General features: G+C 40.4%; 1 protein-coding gene across 1 annotated transcript in view; it reads right to left on the bottom strand.

The window, feature by feature from the left end:
• Positions 1-7,119: 7,119 nt before the first annotated feature.
• hectd2 (HECT domain containing 2) overlaps positions 7,120-19,983 on the bottom strand; it is a 32,564-nt gene continuing 19,700 nt past the window's right edge. Inside the window, exons 15-22 of the mRNA XM_026356131.1 lie at positions 17,424-17,488; positions 17,140-17,233; positions 15,496-15,570; positions 14,953-15,040; positions 13,939-14,045; positions 10,415-10,530; positions 9,188-9,331; positions 7,120-8,266 (exon numbers count right to left, since the gene is read on the bottom strand). Of these exons, the coding sequence (XP_026211916.1) occupies positions 8,146-8,266; positions 9,188-9,331; positions 10,415-10,530; positions 13,939-14,045; positions 14,953-15,040; positions 15,496-15,570; positions 17,140-17,233; positions 17,424-17,488 (810 nt within the window). The 3' untranslated portion in view covers positions 7,120-8,145. The remainder of the gene's footprint in view (positions 8,267-9,187; positions 9,332-10,414; positions 10,531-13,938; positions 14,046-14,952; positions 15,041-15,495; positions 15,571-17,139; positions 17,234-17,423; positions 17,489-19,983) is intronic.

Below are 19,983 nucleotides of genomic sequence, written 5' to 3'. Positions count from 1 at the left end.
AGCATGCAGATCTCTGTTTCTTCTGTTTTGGGGCAACTGATGTTAAAGTCTACAAGTTGTTTTTAAATTAAAAATGATTAAATGTCTGCACATGTAGACTTTACACAACTTAACACCTTTCTACAGAAAGTTGCTGTTTCATGTAATACCCTCAATGGAAACTACATTTACATATATTAGTTTCTATTAGTTGGCCTCAGCTATAAGATCATGTACATCTGTTGGCAGGTCTGACAATGAGTCCTACAACTTTAATGCCTTTTTAGGTTGTTTGGTCGTATGAGAGGGTTGAAGTCACTCTTTGTAACAGTGCTCCCACAAATGTAGGCAGGCGTTGAAATTGCACCATCTTTGACACGAGGCACCATAATGGCAGCTGATAACACTGAACTTCACCCTAAACAGTCAAACGATGGTAAACAACTGTACAAACAAAGTGATTTGGTTTGGGTTTAGGTATAGAAATGTTTGGGTCAGGCGGAGGAACTAAATGACCATGGTATGGTTTTGTTGTGCCATCCAAACCTCTTCCTGGAAAACTCAGAGTGTCATAAAAGTTGGTGGCCGTGTAACGTTCACTGCAGCCAGTAGATGTCAAGTGATAAAACTCAGAGTTGATAATTTTCTGCTGCTGTTAAAACGTCATATTTCACAGAAGGACAATCTTGCAGGAAGTGGTGACTCTTGCACCACAGAGTTAGATTGTTTTCCAGTAAGTGACTTGAATCATCAAGATGATGATGATGATGGGGGGACTGACACTAGGAGTTTTCATCTCCGCTGTCTCTCTACCTGCTCTGACTTGCTTCAACATGTGGGTCAAACTGCACTGAGACATATTTGTATGGTTTGTCTCACTAGGATGTTTTGATGTGGGACTTTAACGGTATGTCTGAGAACTGTCATTTCACTCTTGGCTCTGACTAATCAGGTTGGACACCTAGGAGTTCAGAGTATTAGTAGTAGAGGTTAGACTGAACCATGTTACAACATCAGAGCTGGTTGTTACCAATGTTGCATAATGTTTTGTGTTTGCACTGTGAAATTTATGCCACTATTGAAAACAACTCTAATCTAGTGATCTTCACTATTTGTCCCATGAGAGCCTGGACTGGCAGGACAGAGTCAACAGAAGAGACACTTAACACACTTAATTAACCCCAATCATTGAGCATATGTGCTAAATAACTTCTGATCCCACAGAAAATGTGTAAAGCAGCCAAAACAAACCTGACTCAACAGACCAGAAATGCATTTCCTTGACTTTCTTTATATTATTTGTAGTTTGTTGTTGCAGTGATGAGGCTTTCAGGACGCATTAATAAGACGACTTCTGTTTCCTCTGAGATGGTGCTCGTGGTTAAAAATGTTGACTCGTGTTTCTTTAGATGCTAAACTCCAGAAGTGGCCTCCTCCTGCTCTGAGTTCAGCTTAAAGGATCTCTCCACTGTTTCTCATTGATAGTCAGAGCTTTCGTTTCCATTCATTGAATCTAGATTCAACCCCCCCCACAACTCTCTTAAAACCTCAAACTGCTTGTAGCTGAATTGCTGCAGCTACATGGATTAAATGATTCATTTGTTGTAAGTCCAGAGTTTTGGGATGTGAAGTATGTCCTGGTCAGGTATCTACGGGACAGTTTGGTTCTGGACTGCTCTTATCGTCTTCAGCTTGTTGCTTCGAAGTTCATCTGTCCTTGAAGTCCAGAGTTCAACACATGCACAAGTCGTCTTATTTGAGTCTCAGCACCAGTGACTCTGTGTATTAAGCAGTGAAAACAGTAAGTTGGGCATTTCTTTCCTTATTTTCTTTTCATGCCGGCAACAAGTCCCTTCTCTTTGCCTTTGTTTAGGGCCCTCTCTGTTGCAACACTTGAACAACTGAGTGTTGTTTCATTACACTTTATCATTGCGCCTTTGCCAAAGTCTCTAAACGGCCTCAGTGAAATTCTCTGCTGTAGAAGTCCCAGGTAAAGTTTCAGTGAATTTTGGATGCATGGTTGTGGAACGTTGTTCAAATTCATTTAGCTTTAAACAGACAGGTTTCTTTGCATATTAAACACAAAGAGTTGGATCTAAGCAGTACAAATATTGTGCTCCTGTGTGGCACCTGGCATCTTCATACTGATTTCTGCATGTTCTGGGTTTTATAGCACCTCTTGGTGTCTGTCTCTCTGGTTTGCTCTTTTATTTGATTAGAAATGTATTTTATTATTTATTGTCCATGCACATCATGCTAGTCAGGATAAGGTGTGTGTGTGTGTGTGTGTTGCTTCTAGACTGTTTAGAAAACTCTCTACTTTATCCCCAAGTCAATATAAATGTTGACTCTGACTGGATGTCTTATGTAACTCTGATATATTCACTATACATTAACAACACTGTTGTTACAATACTGTGTGTTTACTGACTCCAGGAAGAATCTTAATTCTTTCAGTTTTTCCTTTTGCTTTTATTAAAAACTAAAATCCTTAATGCAGTACTTCCTAAGACTCGCTTAGGCAGAAATGACATCTTTCAGGATTCTTCAAGTCTTCAAGCGTTGCACACCTGAATTTGGGCTTTTTGAAAAATGTTCATTTGTAGAAACACTTGAAATTAAAGTGCTGAGCATCAGAAGGTTTTGCTATAACTTTATCAGTCGTATCAAGACCGACTGATGTGGAGTCAAAACAGAACTTTCCCTCCTGCAGTTAAATCATCCTGCAGGCTGTTGTCCTCCTTTGACTTGTGGGGCTGCTTTCCTCACCTTTGGCTCTATAAAGCTGGGGTGTCGGCCAAAACAAAGAACAGGATGCCTGTTATTAACCTGCACAGAATAAAATTGGCATTTATCGAGCATAAACACAGAACACGATGCACATCGTTCTGCAAATATCTGCATAATACGTACGTGCTCAAAACCACTGAGTTTGCATGAAATTGATATTTGAATTGGCATGACTAAGACTTTAAATAGACTTCTTTTAAGAAAGAAAACTGAAGCTTGCATCTAATTCGTAGTATTTTCTAATTTGTGTATAAAAGAACCATTATGAACATTTAAATTTCAAATTGTAGTCCAAAAAAGTGAAGGCATCTGAATAACTTCTACAGCCACTGTACACGTGTCCATCTGTGGCTAAAATATGTAAATTAAAAATGTATAAACATCACTTTAATTTTAAATGCATCTTACGAAATACGTTTATTTCAGCTACCATGTTACTCTCCGGTAAATAAAATATGATGAAACAGGGTCAGTTGCACAATGTTGTCCGTGCCACTGGGCACTGACCAGTGTCAATGATCCACAAGCTTTATTACATAATCAGTCACTTTAATAGGAGAATGATAAAAATTCATCATTAAATATTCCCAATGCTTTATTTAATGTTAAATAATAACAAACATCAGGATGAGTTGTTGTTTCTGACAATGACACTGGAACAAACAGACAACACAGGATCTGAACTTTCATTACAGAGCCGTGTTTAAAGAGGAAGCTGTGCTCATCATCAATACTAATATTTATTTTTAAGGTCCTGACACGTTGCTGTTGATTAAGGGCTTTGACATTACTGCCAAAGCCCATCTTTAGATTTTCTACTGTGGGTTTAGGTTGGTGGTCTTTGCTTAGTTGAATATCTTCTAATCTTTAATTAAGCTTATTTATGTTTTTATTTCAAACGGGATTTCTGCACGCAAGATAACAAGTTACAACGAAAGTAAATTTAAAAAAAAAAGTAAAATAAAATAAAATAAACACGTTCAGATGCGTTTTTTGCTACGGCAAAGAAATTGAGCAGAGGCTCTACTCCAAGGGTCCCTCTTACTACAAAGAGGAAAAGCTATAATATATTCAACTACAACGTGTGTGTGTGTGTGTGTGTGTGTGTGTGTGTATAAACAGACTTTCCTCTGTTTATTCACTTGTGTTTAGATGATGAAAAGATTATTTACACTGTGATATTCATTTTGATCTGTGTTAATGTGGACTTTGTTCATAATATCAGTGGTTTCAGGTGAAAAGATGATGTGACATTTGTAAACTTCTCTTTAGACCACACATGCTCTGCAGGGCTGGAACTGCAGTTTCAGTAACATGGATCACTTCCCCTCTCCAGTTGATCCACACATTTGGGGAAAAAAAGGTCGTTTACCCAGTCGGTCTGTTCTGATGGAGAATGGTGTCAATATCACTGATCTGTAGGTGAAAAGCTGTTGATGTGGAAAAGGTACCACACTGCATTTAGTTGAAAGGTGAAAAGTTCCTTTATGTAGTCCGATTCTGTATAGTTGAACTGACAGACGGGGAGGAAGTTGTATATTCAGCTCATATCACAATCATTTGAGCTCTGCTTTGTTCAATGTGCACTGAGTTCCTTTAGCTCATCAACTCATCACCAACAGGTGTTAAATGAAGTCCTACATCCAGGGGCGTGTCCAGATCTGCCTTTCTAAAACTCCCACATGGCCCCTTAGACTAACTAAGAGGATGAAATGTCTACAATGAAACATCAGGAGACCAATGTTGAATGTTTTTAACATGTTACATGTTCAATTTAGTTAAAGTTGTTATGTCAAACTTCCCATTTCAATTAGTCGGAGACGGAGCTTTTAAAAATCTAATAGGATTCAAGTTGTAGTAACAGGCAAGAAGGTTTGGTCAGAGAGCTCTGCAGAGAGGGGAGAACCTGTCAGAAGCATGAACATCTCGGTCACACTCCATCAAGCTGGAGTAGTTAGACAAAGCTCATCTGGTCTGATCAGATTAACTTAAACTGTTTTGGCAGAATTCCAAAATCTATGACACGTCTGATCACCTGTCACTGCTCCTCATCTGCTAATTCCATCCATACACTGAAGAATGAAGCAAACAGCCAAGACAGTGCTGGAGTGGACTCGAACTTCTCCTCCTTAATGTACTGTGTCACTGCTCTGGGAGTCAAATATTTATTTGCATACTTTAGAGTGGGCATGAAATGCAAAAGGCCTTAGAATGAGATCAATTCCCTAAATCCAGGTGTGAGACTTGTAGAAACTTTACCTACAACACTGTAACTGCTGCCAAACGAGGATATGAACACTTGACGACTGACTGATTAGAAAATGGGAGAGGAAAAAGAAGATTGTAAATTTAGTGGATAACAAACCAGTAACTCGACTCCAGCCCTGATCTGACATTATGTGTACGTACAATAACACTGAACTGTATTTGATGTCCAGAATATAAAGAACCAACGTAAGGTCAATGCACCCGGCACTTGGCACTATGGTGTGATTATTTCTGAAATGAATAGAGGTGTAATTTGCTGAGTCAGGCGTCTCTCTTATTAAAAAAAAAAGATAATGGTGAACTGTTGGCTGGTTACTGAGTGACAAAGCGGCGCTGGCCATGGCCTACATACTTGTGTTTGTTTAATAAACGATAAGATCCGTCATTCCCGGCATTGAAGTAGGCCACCTCAGCACCACAGAGAGACGGAGGAAAAAGAAAGTAGGCATGAGGGAAAAACAATAGTTCAGGCATTAATTGGTTTGGACGGTAAAAAAGGAGGAAAACACTGAATGAGAGAGAATGTGTTTGTGTATATGAAGTGGAAAACTAACCATCCCATGACTAGTTGGTAACAGCTCCACTTCTTACTGAAGGTTTTTTTTTTTTTTTTTTTTAGCAAATTTTGGGACGTTTTGCTTTAATTACAGACACGAGCGTGTGGTGCGGGCATGTTGGAACAACCAACTTCATATGCAAAACAAAAAGCCTTTGTTACTTCTGTGCTCGCTATCGTGCACCATCTCATGGTAACATGGCACCGCTTGTTTTAGCAGATTTTAAAATGCAGCTTTGTTAGCATTACCACAATCTAAGTTTAAAAAGGCAGAGAATTCACCATCAAACCACAAACCAATGTAATTCAGCTGCCCGCTCACCAACAGAAGACTATTGTTCTGCAGCTCCCAGTGTAAATGTGAGGATGTGCATGGACTCCAAGTGTAGATTGTAAAAAAAGGCAAACGTCAGCAGATCTTTTCTAGAGGAACAAGCCGTCATTGACCTTTACTGTAAATACATCCAGAACATTACATCAGAGTAGGTTTAAAAACGCGTCTGTACGAACAACTCAAGCTGAATTTCTACAAATGTTAAATAATAAACACTTCTCTCTACTTTTCGGTGCCATCTGTACATTTCAGTCCATCTGAAAACGACATCTCATCAAATCATATGAACTATTTTCAAATCGATTCTCAGCTCTTCACGCTTTCGTCCCGCTGTATAACCCGTCAGTTTGGTCCCATTCACATACAATTACTATAAAACACTGACATTAGCTTTAGTTCCTCCTTTAACATCCCAGTTTACAGCCCTTCATTTTGTCCAGTCAGCAGTGTGTTTTTACGATAAGTCCGACAAACTGCGTCTGGCTCCTGCTGCTGCCCTGGACTTGGCATGAAATGATTGAAAAGACCCATTGTTGCAGAAGAAGCTTGTTCAGAGCCTATAGATCCTCGGTGAATGAGTGACCCAGATCCACTGATTTACGTTGGGACGGTGCAGCTCGAGTGTTGCTCGGTAACTTCTGGCTTTTTGCCAGTTTGTCTTTAGGACTTTAGACGTTTTACCTTATGTAAGACGGTGCTGAGCTTTGGCCAAGAGAAGAGGAGCAGGAAGCCAAAATGTTACACAAAGAGTTTGAATGCTAGCAGCATTTTGTGGCACTGATTATACCGTACTGCACCCGTTATGTTTGGTACCATCCATGTTGGACATAATGCTGATTATGATTTAAGAATTTGTGTAAACTGTGAGGTGGAAAAATAATTTAAGGGAAAAAGGGGCAAAATATTTCTGTCCTATCATTTCTGGCAGCTGTGATTTGCACAGGATTTGAAAGCAGAACTTGTTAAATGAGGACAATTGTGCTAATTTGACATTTCTGAGCACAGATGATTTGTATTTCCAGGACTGGCCCAATGAGGCCTGTGCATGCACATGACAGGTGATGGAGTGAAAGGTGCAACTCAAGCTGCAGGACTGTGGTTTGATGTAATAAAGTCACATTTGCTGAAACCTCAATGCTCAAATAACCAGAATGACAGTCGCCACGCTACTGACAGAACACTGAGAAGGTGGTTTCTTTTCCCATGATGCTTTACCTTCTGTTCAACATGTGGCACTAATACATCATACAAGAATAAGAACCGAAACATCTCTGGTTCTATTTTGTCATAAGACCTCAACGAAACATTTCTGCTGCCGCCTTTTGTTCATTAAACCAGGCAGCAATGTCAAAAACAACAATAACAAACTATGCACAAGATAATCTATATCTCATGATGCACTATTGCATTATCTTCCCAGCAAAGCTTTATATGCTGACAGTGTGCTGCAAACAAAGCAAAATGATATAAAACCCATTTACTATGCCTTCATAGAAAATACATTAAAGTCACTGAAGCAGTGAAGTCAACAGATATAGAATATTAAACCCATACATACAAAACTTGAGTGTCCTCCAGAAATCTTATATTCCAAATATAATAAGTAATACTGATTTTTCTAATTTCATTTATTCATTTTTAAATTTGAACTTATTTCACTTAAATTCACCATCAGACAGACTCAGTGTCACAGAGACCAGCTGCAGTGGTGGAGAATTATCTGGTGATTCATTTGAAACTTTTATCATTCAAGCGTTTCCTTTTTTGGTGACACAAGGTTTCTAGAGAACACTGATGAAAATGACCTGATTCAGTACGGTTGATATGTTTTCACTGGTATGGGACCAAAAATATTTGTGACCACACTTTGACCCGTAAAGTTTTTAAAAGGCTGACACACACATATATTTAGTTTTCTTTTCTGATTCATAAAATGAGAACTTCTTCATATACTGTACACTAACACAGTCCATGTGCAAATCAATGTCTAACATTTCTAGTGTCAGAAGCAAGCTCCCATATTACCTTTTTACCTGCTAAGTCCAACCCCAACGAAACGATGGAAACTGCATTCCAGTCCAAAATAAGTGTCTGACATTTGAGAAACTCATTCCCTCAACAGTCTGATCCATGATCAGAGATGAGTAAAGCCCGTAGTGACAGCTGTGTTGAATAGAGAGCGCTGCCAAAAGCCCGCTGGTGGTTACGTGCAGGTTGGTCACTCCAGGCCGAAGCCCTCAGCGTTGGAGATGGCGATGGTGAGTTTTTGTTTAAGCTCCTTCCTCGTTCGATACGGAGGCAGACAGATCTGATTGAAACAGGTGTGAGAAATCGGCAACCTGGAGAAGACAGAGAGAAATGAGTTCCTACTTTTTTCAGTATTATCTTAATGATTGTGAACCTTAACATGCTTGAGTCACAGGTATGTACATCTCGAATTAAAGTTTCAAAACCAAAGTTTTGATTTATTCAGCAGAAACATCAGCGATCGAGAGGAGGAAGACGAATGGCTCAGTTTTCATGTAGTGCACAGTACCACATGTGTTTGACCTAGATGTATTTTTATTGATATAATTATGTATCCCGTCCCTCCTAACGTCCTGTCTTTGACCATTTTGAGGTAATGGAAGTAAATACAAAATGAGACTGATGTGAAAACAGAAAATCCTACTGTACACCCAGATGAAAACTTTTTTCAGTCAGACTCTGAATCAGCCTTTATCTAACAGGGCGTCTTATCTCCTGTAGTTCAGTTCACACCACAGCGAGATAACAGTCATACAAAGACGGGACAGAGAACATTCACAGTGTTAATACTTCACCTATCTGTTAGGCAACACAACCCCCTCAAATCCAATCAGTCAGATGTGAGTAGCAGGAGACAGACTTTAGTCTCTTCATCAGTGAAACGGTAAAAGAGGCGTTTTTCATAAAGAACTATTAACACTTTAATTATTATTCATAATAATAATAATAATAATAATAATAATAATAATAATAATAATAATAATAATAATAATTTGGGAGGATGAACTTGAACGAGGTGGGACTCCATATTAATGTGAACAGGCTTTCTGTGTGAATGACAGAGGGCAAAGGTCAAATAGAAACTATTCAAGTTTCTGCAAAGTCTGTATTCAGTGTTATCTGAGAACATGCAGCAATATTTCAAATTCCTCCACAGTATTTTCTCATTTGCATTTCAAGGTCTTAATGATAAGCCTGAGTGAAGTCTCGCTGCGGTCAGCGTCGGGACATACCAGTCTGTTGGAACATCAATCTTGGAGATTTTGAAGTTGAGGTCGGCCATTCCTCCAACAGGAACACGATCACTTCCTGTGGCGAAGTGGAGGAGCTTCTTCTGCAGCTCCAGAGGGAAGGCCAACACCACATCCCAGAAACACCTTGTGCAAGAAACGGAGAACAGCGTCACACCACAGTGTGTGTAAATTAATGCTCACATGGGTGATTTGAGAGGATTAGTAGGAACCAGGAACTGGAAGTAAAAACATTTCAATCAATACATCACTTAATCTCATCTTCTGCGATGTGAGTGTGATGTTTCCAGCTCCACTTGACTTTGACCCACTGTAGTGATTCTGACCACAATTTAATTCAGTCTTATCAAATGACCAATATGATCCGGAGTTGTAATTATTAACATTATCATTTCAGTCTATCAACATGGGCACATCTAGAGAATTTTCCATCCTTGACTGAAGTGTGGACCAAGCGAAACAAAACTTCCAGAGACATTTGCCTGCACTGAAAATCCAGTATTATACACTGAGGAACAGACGGGCAGACAGACACTACTGACGTTGTGTAACAGCCCTGCAGCTGCTTGTTGTCAGCTGTCAACATCGCGCTGAGTTACATTATCTGTTGCTGACAAGTGTTGGCTTATTTTCCTCTCCTACTGCTGCCAACAAAAGGACCGAAGGGCATCACTGTTTAAGAGACAGAGTGGGATCCTTCCTACAAAATGAATGCCTTACAGCCTGAATATCTCAGAAACGCTTCACTTTGTCTTGTCGAGAAGAAACAAACGGGCCACAAGTCTTGTTCTTGCATCTCATGAAACAGAAACACTTGATGTTTTTCTCTTTGACATGGATTTAGTTTTTCTTGCCTTGTTCCTCACTTGTAAGTTGCTTTGGATAAAAGCGTCTGATAAAAGACTAAATGTAAATGTCTAATAGGATAATGGTCGTATCCAGAAAAGAATTAAGCAATAATTGTTCAAATATCTCAAACAACAGACTGTCAGACAGCAGCTTCACTTCTCACACAGGGTGATCAGTTCTCAACAAAAGTACTACACAAGGAAAAGAAGGTTGGATATATTTGTGTATGCCATTTTCCTGGGAAGTGGGTTCAGTCTATTAAAAGGAAATGGGAGGTGGTTTGACTGAGTGTGAAGCAGGATGCACGGACTTCCTGCAGAGTTGGTCCGTTTCAATAAACAGGAAGTGGCGGCGTCTTACCGTACAGTGGTGTCGGTCTTGCTGTATCCTTCATACTGAGCAGCTTTCTGCAGGGCACTCATGTCGAGCTCAGGACTGCCACACACCAACATCTCCACCTCCTCTGGCCGCAGCAACTGCAAAACACAGGAGCATAAATATTATTAAAACACACACTACTGACAGAATGACGCACAGTCTGTGGAGTTTTTAAGTTTTATTTTGAAAGAAAGAAGAAGAAGAAGAACTTGCCAAAATGAGATGGCAACATTACCAACATTCTGAAAACAGTCGTACATCTTCTGAATAACTCCAACCCAACATAAACAGACCACTATCTGATATAAGCATGCAACATGAAGGAACCTCATGCAATGACAAAAAACTGCAATTAATCTAAAAACGTGGTTCGATTTCATGTGTTGTTGGTTCTCTGGCAGTGTCAGTGTCCGGCTCAACCCACTGAGCTACAGTAACTGCAAGGAAGCGTTTCAAGAAAACATCTAAATGAATGCAATACTTTCTGCAGAATTTTCCCTTTAAACACATGGCACAGTCATTTCCGTCTCTTGAACGGTGTAAGATCAACTAGAGGAGAAATGGGAAGTTGTTACTCATCAGATTAGCTAATTACACATATTAAAAACTTACTTTAAAGGGTATACAGTTGTGAAAGTGTCAGAACTGCAGTGTAATCAGTCAGGGTCTCTAGCCTCTGTCCAAACGAACCAAGGGTTAATTCTAAAATTGGAACATTTTAACTATGTCTAGTTAAAAAAAATTATATTTTAAAGGTGAGAATACATCTTATGAATACATGTTCAAAAGTAGTTCAGTGACAGGAAGAGACTTCAGTGAAAACACTTGAGATGTGCCTCGCTGTCATATAGCTCTCTGGCACCATATGATCTAAGAACGAAAACTCCCAAACAGTTTCAACACCTTTTAAACTGACACTGCAACACCAAACCACACACACACCTACAATTTAACCACAGCTCTGCCTCGTCACATCCTCAGACGTCAGACAGTGTGGATGTGACTGAATACAGATGAAACGGAAACAGAACAAGGGACTGACAGCTGTAAGTGACACAGCATAAGTGTGTCAAACTGTGACCCACTAAACATAGATCACTGCCAAAGTGAAAATGGCAACATATGCAACACAACTAATCACATTAGTTAACAAGGCACTCGATCTTTTTCATATTAAGTCTCCTGTGAAGCTGCACCGGAGGTTTGAGGTCTGATGAACATCATGAGTCCTTTTGTAGACTAGTAGTCTGTAGGATAATTGACATTCTGACACTGCTGTCCAATATCTGCAGGCTCATTTTGTCACAGTAAAGTTTTATGGAAATTGTTTATTGGTGTGTGTGAGTCTGTGGTCTTAACTTTAACAAAGACATCACAGGAAATCCATATCAACAAAAATCTACAGATTCCCAACACAGCTACTGAGCACATTTAATCTTCCTGGAGGAGAAACACAGACATTTCCTCTACTGCCAATCTCTGGATAAACTATTGGTACTGTAAAGGTCTAATTATGGTTAAATCAGTCCATTTTATGTGATTTCAGCCTCTGGGGGCATTAGACCTTGAACTTTACTTTAGGTGTAAACAGTCGAACAATAAGCAAAGATGGAGGAGTTTTAATGTTAATGTTAGAGCTGCTCAACAACTATCTGTTGAGAAACTGTGGGAATTTGGGAGAAGTCACAGGGTGCATGCTTGAAGGAAAAGTGTTTACAAAAATTGGCCTGGGAAATCTGCCAAACTGTGGGAGGTGGAGCAGACCAAAGCAGATCAGGAGTTAGTTATTATCTGTTGAGCAGAGACTTGCCCTTGATGTTTTGATCTTACATCAGTCTGGTCCTTCACTGACCTAGAATCAGGCCTCAGGTGATAAACTGGAGTCAAACTGACCATTTGTCTTATCTGCAGACACACAGGGTTATTTCTGTGGCTGAGGAGATCAGAGGTGTGACTCCCAGAGGTCCCCCTCCACACATACCTACACATAGTCATACATGAACTTGACAGATGTAGGCCAGGATCAGAGGTCAGAGGTCAAACTAACAGCACTTCCATGTCCTGCTGGTGTAAAAGTACTCCACCGTGTCACAGGAACCATATCTCACTCTTATTTTGGCAGCAAGAAAACAACACAGGCAAAAATATTTTCAGGTTCTTAGTGTTAAGATGTGTTGAACGTCATTAATGGACCTGGTGCTGCAGCCTGAACAATAAGTAAGAAGGAAAAAAAGAACAGACAGACACACGCAAACAAATGAGCAGGAACAGGACAATAAGCCAGAGCAACAAGGATGTTAGCAGGTTAGATGCATGTTGTGGATTTCTCTGTTGTGTTTATTTTGGGCCCCTCAGGGGCCCACCGAGCTCCTCCTCTTCAGGGTCCCCAGAGTTCAACAAACAACAACATGATCAGATATGAGTCAGCCGCTCCATATCAGGTAGAGCTAACATTTGACTAAGGAGGGAGGCAAACACAGCTCCATGTTTGGGCAGACGTGTCCAACATGATGGACGAGCAGGTCCAACTGCCAAATGTCTTTTATTCTCAGCTCTAGGTTCTTCTACTGTTCATGCACATGAAGGGATCAGTTCTACAGTGCTGCCATGTTCACAGTTTACTTCAGAACATGTTGTTAGAACTATTATTTCATTCCCATTTGACTTAATCCAGTCAATTACTGATCGCATCGTTAGATAGTGAGTTAGATAGTGAGCAGGTGCTAAGAAGACATGACGTCTGTTCATCCAAAAAAAAAAAAAATCCAGATATATACGCTGTAAATGATGTAAGTAGTGAACAACATATCCTGTGCAATGCTCAGTATGACTCAGACTTGACTTGATTTAAACAATGTTTTGGTTTTTTCTGGAACCCACAGGGACGACACAGCACAACATGTGGAAAGTTGCTGATAATAAATGAGCAAGGGACGTCACGATCATGTCACTCTGAGCTGCCAGAGATTCAAGAGGAGGAAATAAAAATACACTGATAAATGTGTTTTTTTTCTTCCGATGGCCTTAATCAGAGAAAAGCAGTTAACAAACTGAAAGCAGGTTTTGTACGACACATTACTGGTATAAATGTGGTGCTGGAGATTATGAATTATTGTCCCAGTAACGTGATGTGGGATGTTAATCATCCCGGTTGGCTCTCACTGCTACTGTAAATTGAAGCCATTGCATTTGCTTAAAGATTTTCATGCAATGGGAGAAAACACAGCAACTCACCAGCATTATTTAGGCATCTCACCGTAATTGCGTTCAACTTCCTGATTGCACAGTGCACATGCAAGAAGCTAACGCCAAACAGAGTTGACCAGAGGAGGTCAAATGTATTACACTACAACAGTTGCATTCAGCTCATGTGGCATCACTTTGTTTGCAGGAATCAGAAACAGTAAAAACTCACACCTGGAAGGTTTGAATGTATTTATGCAACTAAGTCAGTCTGTTTCATTGAGACAGACACACACACACACACACACACTCTGTGGACTCACCATGAGTGCGTCAGAGGCACACACACTGTGGAAGCCGTGATAGAAGGCAGCAAACTGTTTATAAATGGATTTGTTCAGCAGGAAGTCGACATAAAGCTGGACATACTCTGTGGAGACAGAAGTAACATGACAGTGTTGTTTCCGATACTCCATTACAAACTTTGATCCATTTCCCCTTCAGTCTTGGCTTCTCAGAGCAACACTGGCACAGAACTGGACCTGGACAGCAGCAAAGGCTGCAGAATGGAAAACTGGATTTAATACGAGGAATAAAGTTGACATTCGAAAAGTGACTTTATCCTCTTTAAAAGAACAAAGAAGCTTTAGAGCCGAGCCAGGTTTCTGTGTCACTGCTCCGATGAAGGGAAACAGCACACGAGGAGCCGGATAATAAACTTCAGTTTTCTTTACAATACAATGCTGAGCTTACTTAATGTGAGAAGAGGCTTGATTGTACTTTCACTATCTGCAACCTATGCAGATAAAATCATCATATTTTATATGGCGTTCAGTGGGTTTTAACTGTAAATATAACTTTTGATATTGTGATGTAAGGAGGAACCGTATCGACCACAGTGGTGATACTTTAACCCACGATTTTGTGGTCGGACCAAAAAATCTCTCCTACTACCTGACATGGTGCTGTACAGAGACTCTTAGTGATTCCTTGACTTTATGTTGAGCTTGAACAACATGTCATACAGTAAATTCATGTTTCCACCATGGTTTGATGTGTAACCATGGTAAGCAGGGTTTACAATGTTGGTTAGATAAAGATGCTATAATATCCATGTTACACTGTCAACCAGTTCCCCTTTTTAACCTAGAATTCACTATCAGCTACATAATATTTATATTACATACATGTGTTTTTATTCTTCCAGTGTTTTTATTCAGCATTAAACCTGTATGAGCCGGTGATCACAGGCTGCTGCAGGTATAGTAATGATGACCTGTGTAGGCACCGTTTCCTGACTTGCAGTGTAAATTACTCCCGCTCCTGCCGTGACTCACCCTTCCTGTTTTGCTTGGTGACGGGGATTTTGTCTCCTCCAGGCTTCAGGTTATAGGATTTTACCATGCCCATCTCCTCCTGGAACACCTGCAACACACAAACACAGAGTCCAATGTTACTTAGGTGGTGGTGGATGAATCTGTGCAACCTGATGATGACTGAAGAATGTGCAACACCTTCTTCGTTTAGGCTGCTTTTGATTTCCCACTCAGAACATGGCCGTTTCACTTTATTATTCTATTTTCCTCTGTTAGACGATTAATATTTAAAACAACACTGATCAATGGTTACTGAACCTTTTGGTGGTTAAATTGTCCATTTGCCCTTTCTGCAGTGGAGTTCAACATTTAACTACAGTAACCTCCTCTGGTTTAAAATTAACACAGCTGTCAGCCCTCAGACCTGCTGACACACTTTAAAATCTGTGGCACATTTAGCCTCTAACAGCCCATTTTTATGTTCATCCATTTAAAGCTAAATATATGTAGTGAAGAAGTAAACCGCTCAATGCTTCCAGCTTTACTGTTAGTGTGGATATTTACCTGGAAGGTGAGGTAGAAATCCTCCTCTACGTTTCCCTCGTAGCTCAGCAGCTCTCCCAAACCGTGAGCCAGCTCCTGCAAACAGAGTAAAGAGTTCAGATAAAGGAAAACAGACACAGGTTTAGTGGCAGTCAGTGTTTTTGTTGCATGCTCCTGTATCACAGGAAACATTGAAGCAGGTTAATAACTTCAGGGTATGAAATGGTTTTTTAATCACAAATCACCAGAACACGTTCATCTGCATTACCTGAGGTCTGGGCTCAGTATTAACTCTTTAACCAGAACATTTAGAGTTCCAAGCAGCATGCTCATTTAGAGCAGCTAAACTCAGACAAAGGACAAACAGCGTGCAAGCGTGCTTCCTCATAATGTATTTACATAATCCAGCATCATTTAATATTGTTACTATGCACAATCAAGCGTTCTATGTGACAGGTTCTCTTTCATCCAAATGGTTGCTGCACTATTTGACTCTCTGTGAAACATGCGTGTCAATGCAGAACAACGTCAGCCACTGATCCATTATGGATCTGTTGAGGAGTCGTTCAGACGCCATGTGCTCGCCAGCCAGGCCTCATATCTAATATTATACTGTTATGTAACCAGAGGGCCAGTTATAGGCCTCAGTGTGTGTGAGTGTGTCAGTGTGTTGCGTGTATCCTGAGAACCAGTGCTCGACCTTGACGTTGAGGAAACTTTAGGATATGAAGCAGCTTGTGGATCAGATAACTTTGAGTCTGTCAGGAAATAGTTCTGAAGCTATCTTTCACTGCTGCTGCTGCACAACACAGGCGCAGTGTTGGTTCTGTCAGCGAGTGTCTCTGTTGCACAGCGAGGACAAAAAGTGAGCCCACTTCTTTCACTTGGGTGCAGACTGACGCTGTTTGGCCTTTGAAGCAGGTGTGTGCGGAGATTAACGCCTTGTTCGCAGTTAAATATCATCTGTCTGATGTTACATGTATCTATATATGTAGAATATTACATATATCTACATCTTGTGGAGACGCTTCAAATCAAAAGCTTTTAGTTTGAAACACAGGCATAGAAACAGAAGCTTCACATCTGGGTTCACTCAACAGATTCAACTAAACAATTTGTTACTGTAGATGTGAATTTTCCCAAAACAATTACTTGGTGAATTAAAATCTACAGGACTTGAAAAAGCTGGTTAAGACTTGAGAGAAGCTGAGAGAAGACAGCGATGTAAAAAAAGAACGCTTGGCTGAAGACCAGAAACGGAAACAAGACAAACACGCAATAGTTCACACATCACCCACAAAACCTTAATAGAGTGAAAACAATCAGCACGGTCACAGATGGAGCCAGTTGCATAAAAACTCGAATGGAGTTTGAACCATTGATTTCATGGTGGCGATTTCAATCTGACAGCATCATAAAAAGTTAAATTTAGACTCAACAGAGAGGAAACGTGAACCGAGAGTAAAGGTTTAACTCTGCTTCCCTCTAGTGGCAGAAAAGGGGAACGTAAGATAGTTTAACAGACAAATCACTGTAGAAATATACATAGAGTCAGTGCAGTAAATATGCTGAAGGTGCTTTAGTCTGCTGCTGAGCTCAAGAACAACATGCAACACACACACACAATGTGGGATTCAGACCTATACAGAGACCAGAGACGCCTACCGGCATGATCTGCTGCAGGTCGTCCAGCGAGGCCGTTGTCATGCCAACAAGAGCATTTTGGTCACATGGTGCAGTAGGTGGAGTGAGGAGCTTCCTGTAAGGGAAGTCGCAGACATCAGGAAACATACAACAACATAGTGAATGTAGTGACTGGAGGTGATCCAGCTTTCACAGCCACAGACGACGGCTGTGATGCACATGTGATGCACGACTGACAGGAACACTGGTGACATACTGTATACAGTATCTCTATTCTACAGTCACATGGAAACACCTACTCCTACCTGTAACAGTAGAGAGGGAAGTGGATGTCCAGCGCGATGCTGTTGTAAACTGCTAAGCCCATCAGCTGATAACACAGCAGGTTAAGGAGGAAGTAACTACTGGTGAACAAGCTGTGTGTGCACACACTAAAAGCACTAACCATAAAAGAACATGCTCTGTCCAAACATCACTAAATCATTTTCACATTAATTTTAAACATAAATATATTTATTACAAATAAACAGGAGTTTAAACTTTCCTATGATCAGTTTTTACTCTAAGTTTCACAAACACCAACTCTGTAACTTTCTCTCTTAACGCAGTCATTTCAACCAGATGTTAAACATGTATCAATCCTGGTTTTGGAAAATATCAGCCATCCGTTTTTTTGCCAGATAAGGTTCAGATTCAATGGATGCATGCAGTGTTAGCAGAGTGTGACAAAATGGTAATTTATTTTTCTACTATGTTGCTGATATAACCGTCTGTGTCCAGCTCACTAGTAGATTCTCATTTATGCCAGAAAACATCAGAGACACGATTCACATGACAGAAATCTGACAGGAGGAATCCCCAATGAATAAAAAAGGCAGAACTAAGTTAAATTAAGCAGAAAATTGGACACTGAACAATTAAAACTGATGTCATCAGACAGAAAAACAGAGCGAATGAGGACGCACATGATCTAGTGGTGTTCAGTCTGAGGCCTGCAGTGAAAAACGAGGACAGATAGCAGCGAGTTCATGTACTGAACGTCCATCCACCTGCACATTTACTTTTAAATCCAAGAGGTGGTGGCCCAAAACCCAAAGATACACACATACACATCTACACTGAGACACAAAGAACTGCCACATATGGTGACCATATGCTGTGTAATTGTATGTGTAGGCTGAGAACTACTGATTACAGGTAGGTGACACACACAAGTAAATAAATCCCCTTCTACAAACCCACACAGGCACCAACATGAAAATAAACACTAACTGTACTATTAGCACAACCATTAAGGTAATTAAGAAGTCACACACACACACACAGACACACACAGACACACACAGACACACACAGACACACACACACACACACACACATTCTTCTATTTGCTTGACTGGTTCTCAAATTTAGTTTAGTGCTTCTGCAACAATTCTCCAACTGCAATAATTAAACTTAGAAACATACAACAACAAAAGTCAATCAGGTTCATATGTGGTCTAGAGCAGAATGAGACACGGATCCTATCAAGTATAGTGGAACCCTAGAAAAGTGGAGTATTTCACTGAGACAGTGAGGGACTTTAAAATAAATCTTTAACACAGGGTCTTGTCATCAGCAATAAAAGCAGGACCCACTTCAATGTGCATATTTCCAGCTGACAGAGGAATAAGCCTGGTACGTTTGAGGGCCCCAAATTTCTGGGGCCTCTTTAAAGTTGCCAACTTTGCCCACTTAGTATTGAGAACTTGATAAACCTAAAGAAATCCAGCATGCATGCTGTGCAGAGCCTCATATCGGGTCTATATAAATGCTTGTAAAAAAGAAAAGCTGTGGGACACTGAAACTTTGCAACTTGATTTCTATCTGTGATTTAAAAGGTCAGTGCAATCTGAACGGTGCCTTAAATGAGTTTTCTCTTTAGGCTGCCCTTTAAACGGGACCATGTGTTGTGACTTTATGAACTTGACAAATACATTTAGTTTGAGTTGGAGATGTGAATCTCGTCTCCACAGACGATTACACACCCAGTTCTAAGTGATTAACCTGCAGGAACACAGTGGCTGAGGAACAGGGCAGTTCTGCCCCTGGTCACTGCCCCCTCTCATCTCTCTGACTGTCTTTCTCCCTTCATGCCCCACTCTGTCTCTCTTGTCCTCTGTTTTTCGCTCCTTGTTTACATGTGTTTATACTCTAGCGTTCCTATTACCCCCCTTCTCAGTGCAACACTTTCTATCTGCTTTTCATTTATCTTTACTCGCTTGGCTTCATCTCCCTCTGTAACACATTTTCTCTTCGGCCTCCTTCGCTCTCCACCACTCCATCTCCATAGTGACGCTGCCATGACGACTAAACAAAAAAAGGGAGATAAATGCATGTTACACCCTGGAGCACACACACACACACACACACACACACACACACACACACACACACACACACACACACACACACACACACACACACACACCACACAATAACCTGGCGAAGAACAGGCAGCCATTAGGTTATATAACCTTTTGACAGTTCCCAGCTGGCTAGTAACTAACGCGAAAGAGCTGGATCATTCTCTATTCAAACACACACACACACACACACACACACACACACACACACACACACTCCACATACATGTAGTGTATACACACAATGAGACTTATACACACATGCTCATAGTCTTGTAAGCACATTTTACAAATAGCAGGAACAGCAGCAGAGCTACTCTGCAACATCGGAGACGAGCTGAAGAAATTCACATACAGACGTGGCACCGTAACACCTTCAAGTGCTGAAGTTAAAGTTATATTGTCATGCATCATGTCTGCATGTCTTCAGTTTGCCAAATAATAAAACAAAGACTAGTTA

This window comes from Anabas testudineus, chromosome 15, assembly GCF_900324465.2.
Source record: "Anabas testudineus chromosome 15, fAnaTes1.2, whole genome shotgun sequence".
In the NCBI taxonomy this organism is placed as follows: domain Eukaryota; kingdom Metazoa; phylum Chordata; class Actinopteri; order Anabantiformes; family Anabantidae; genus Anabas; species Anabas testudineus.
This window is presented reverse-complemented; position numbering and strand designations above follow the sequence as displayed.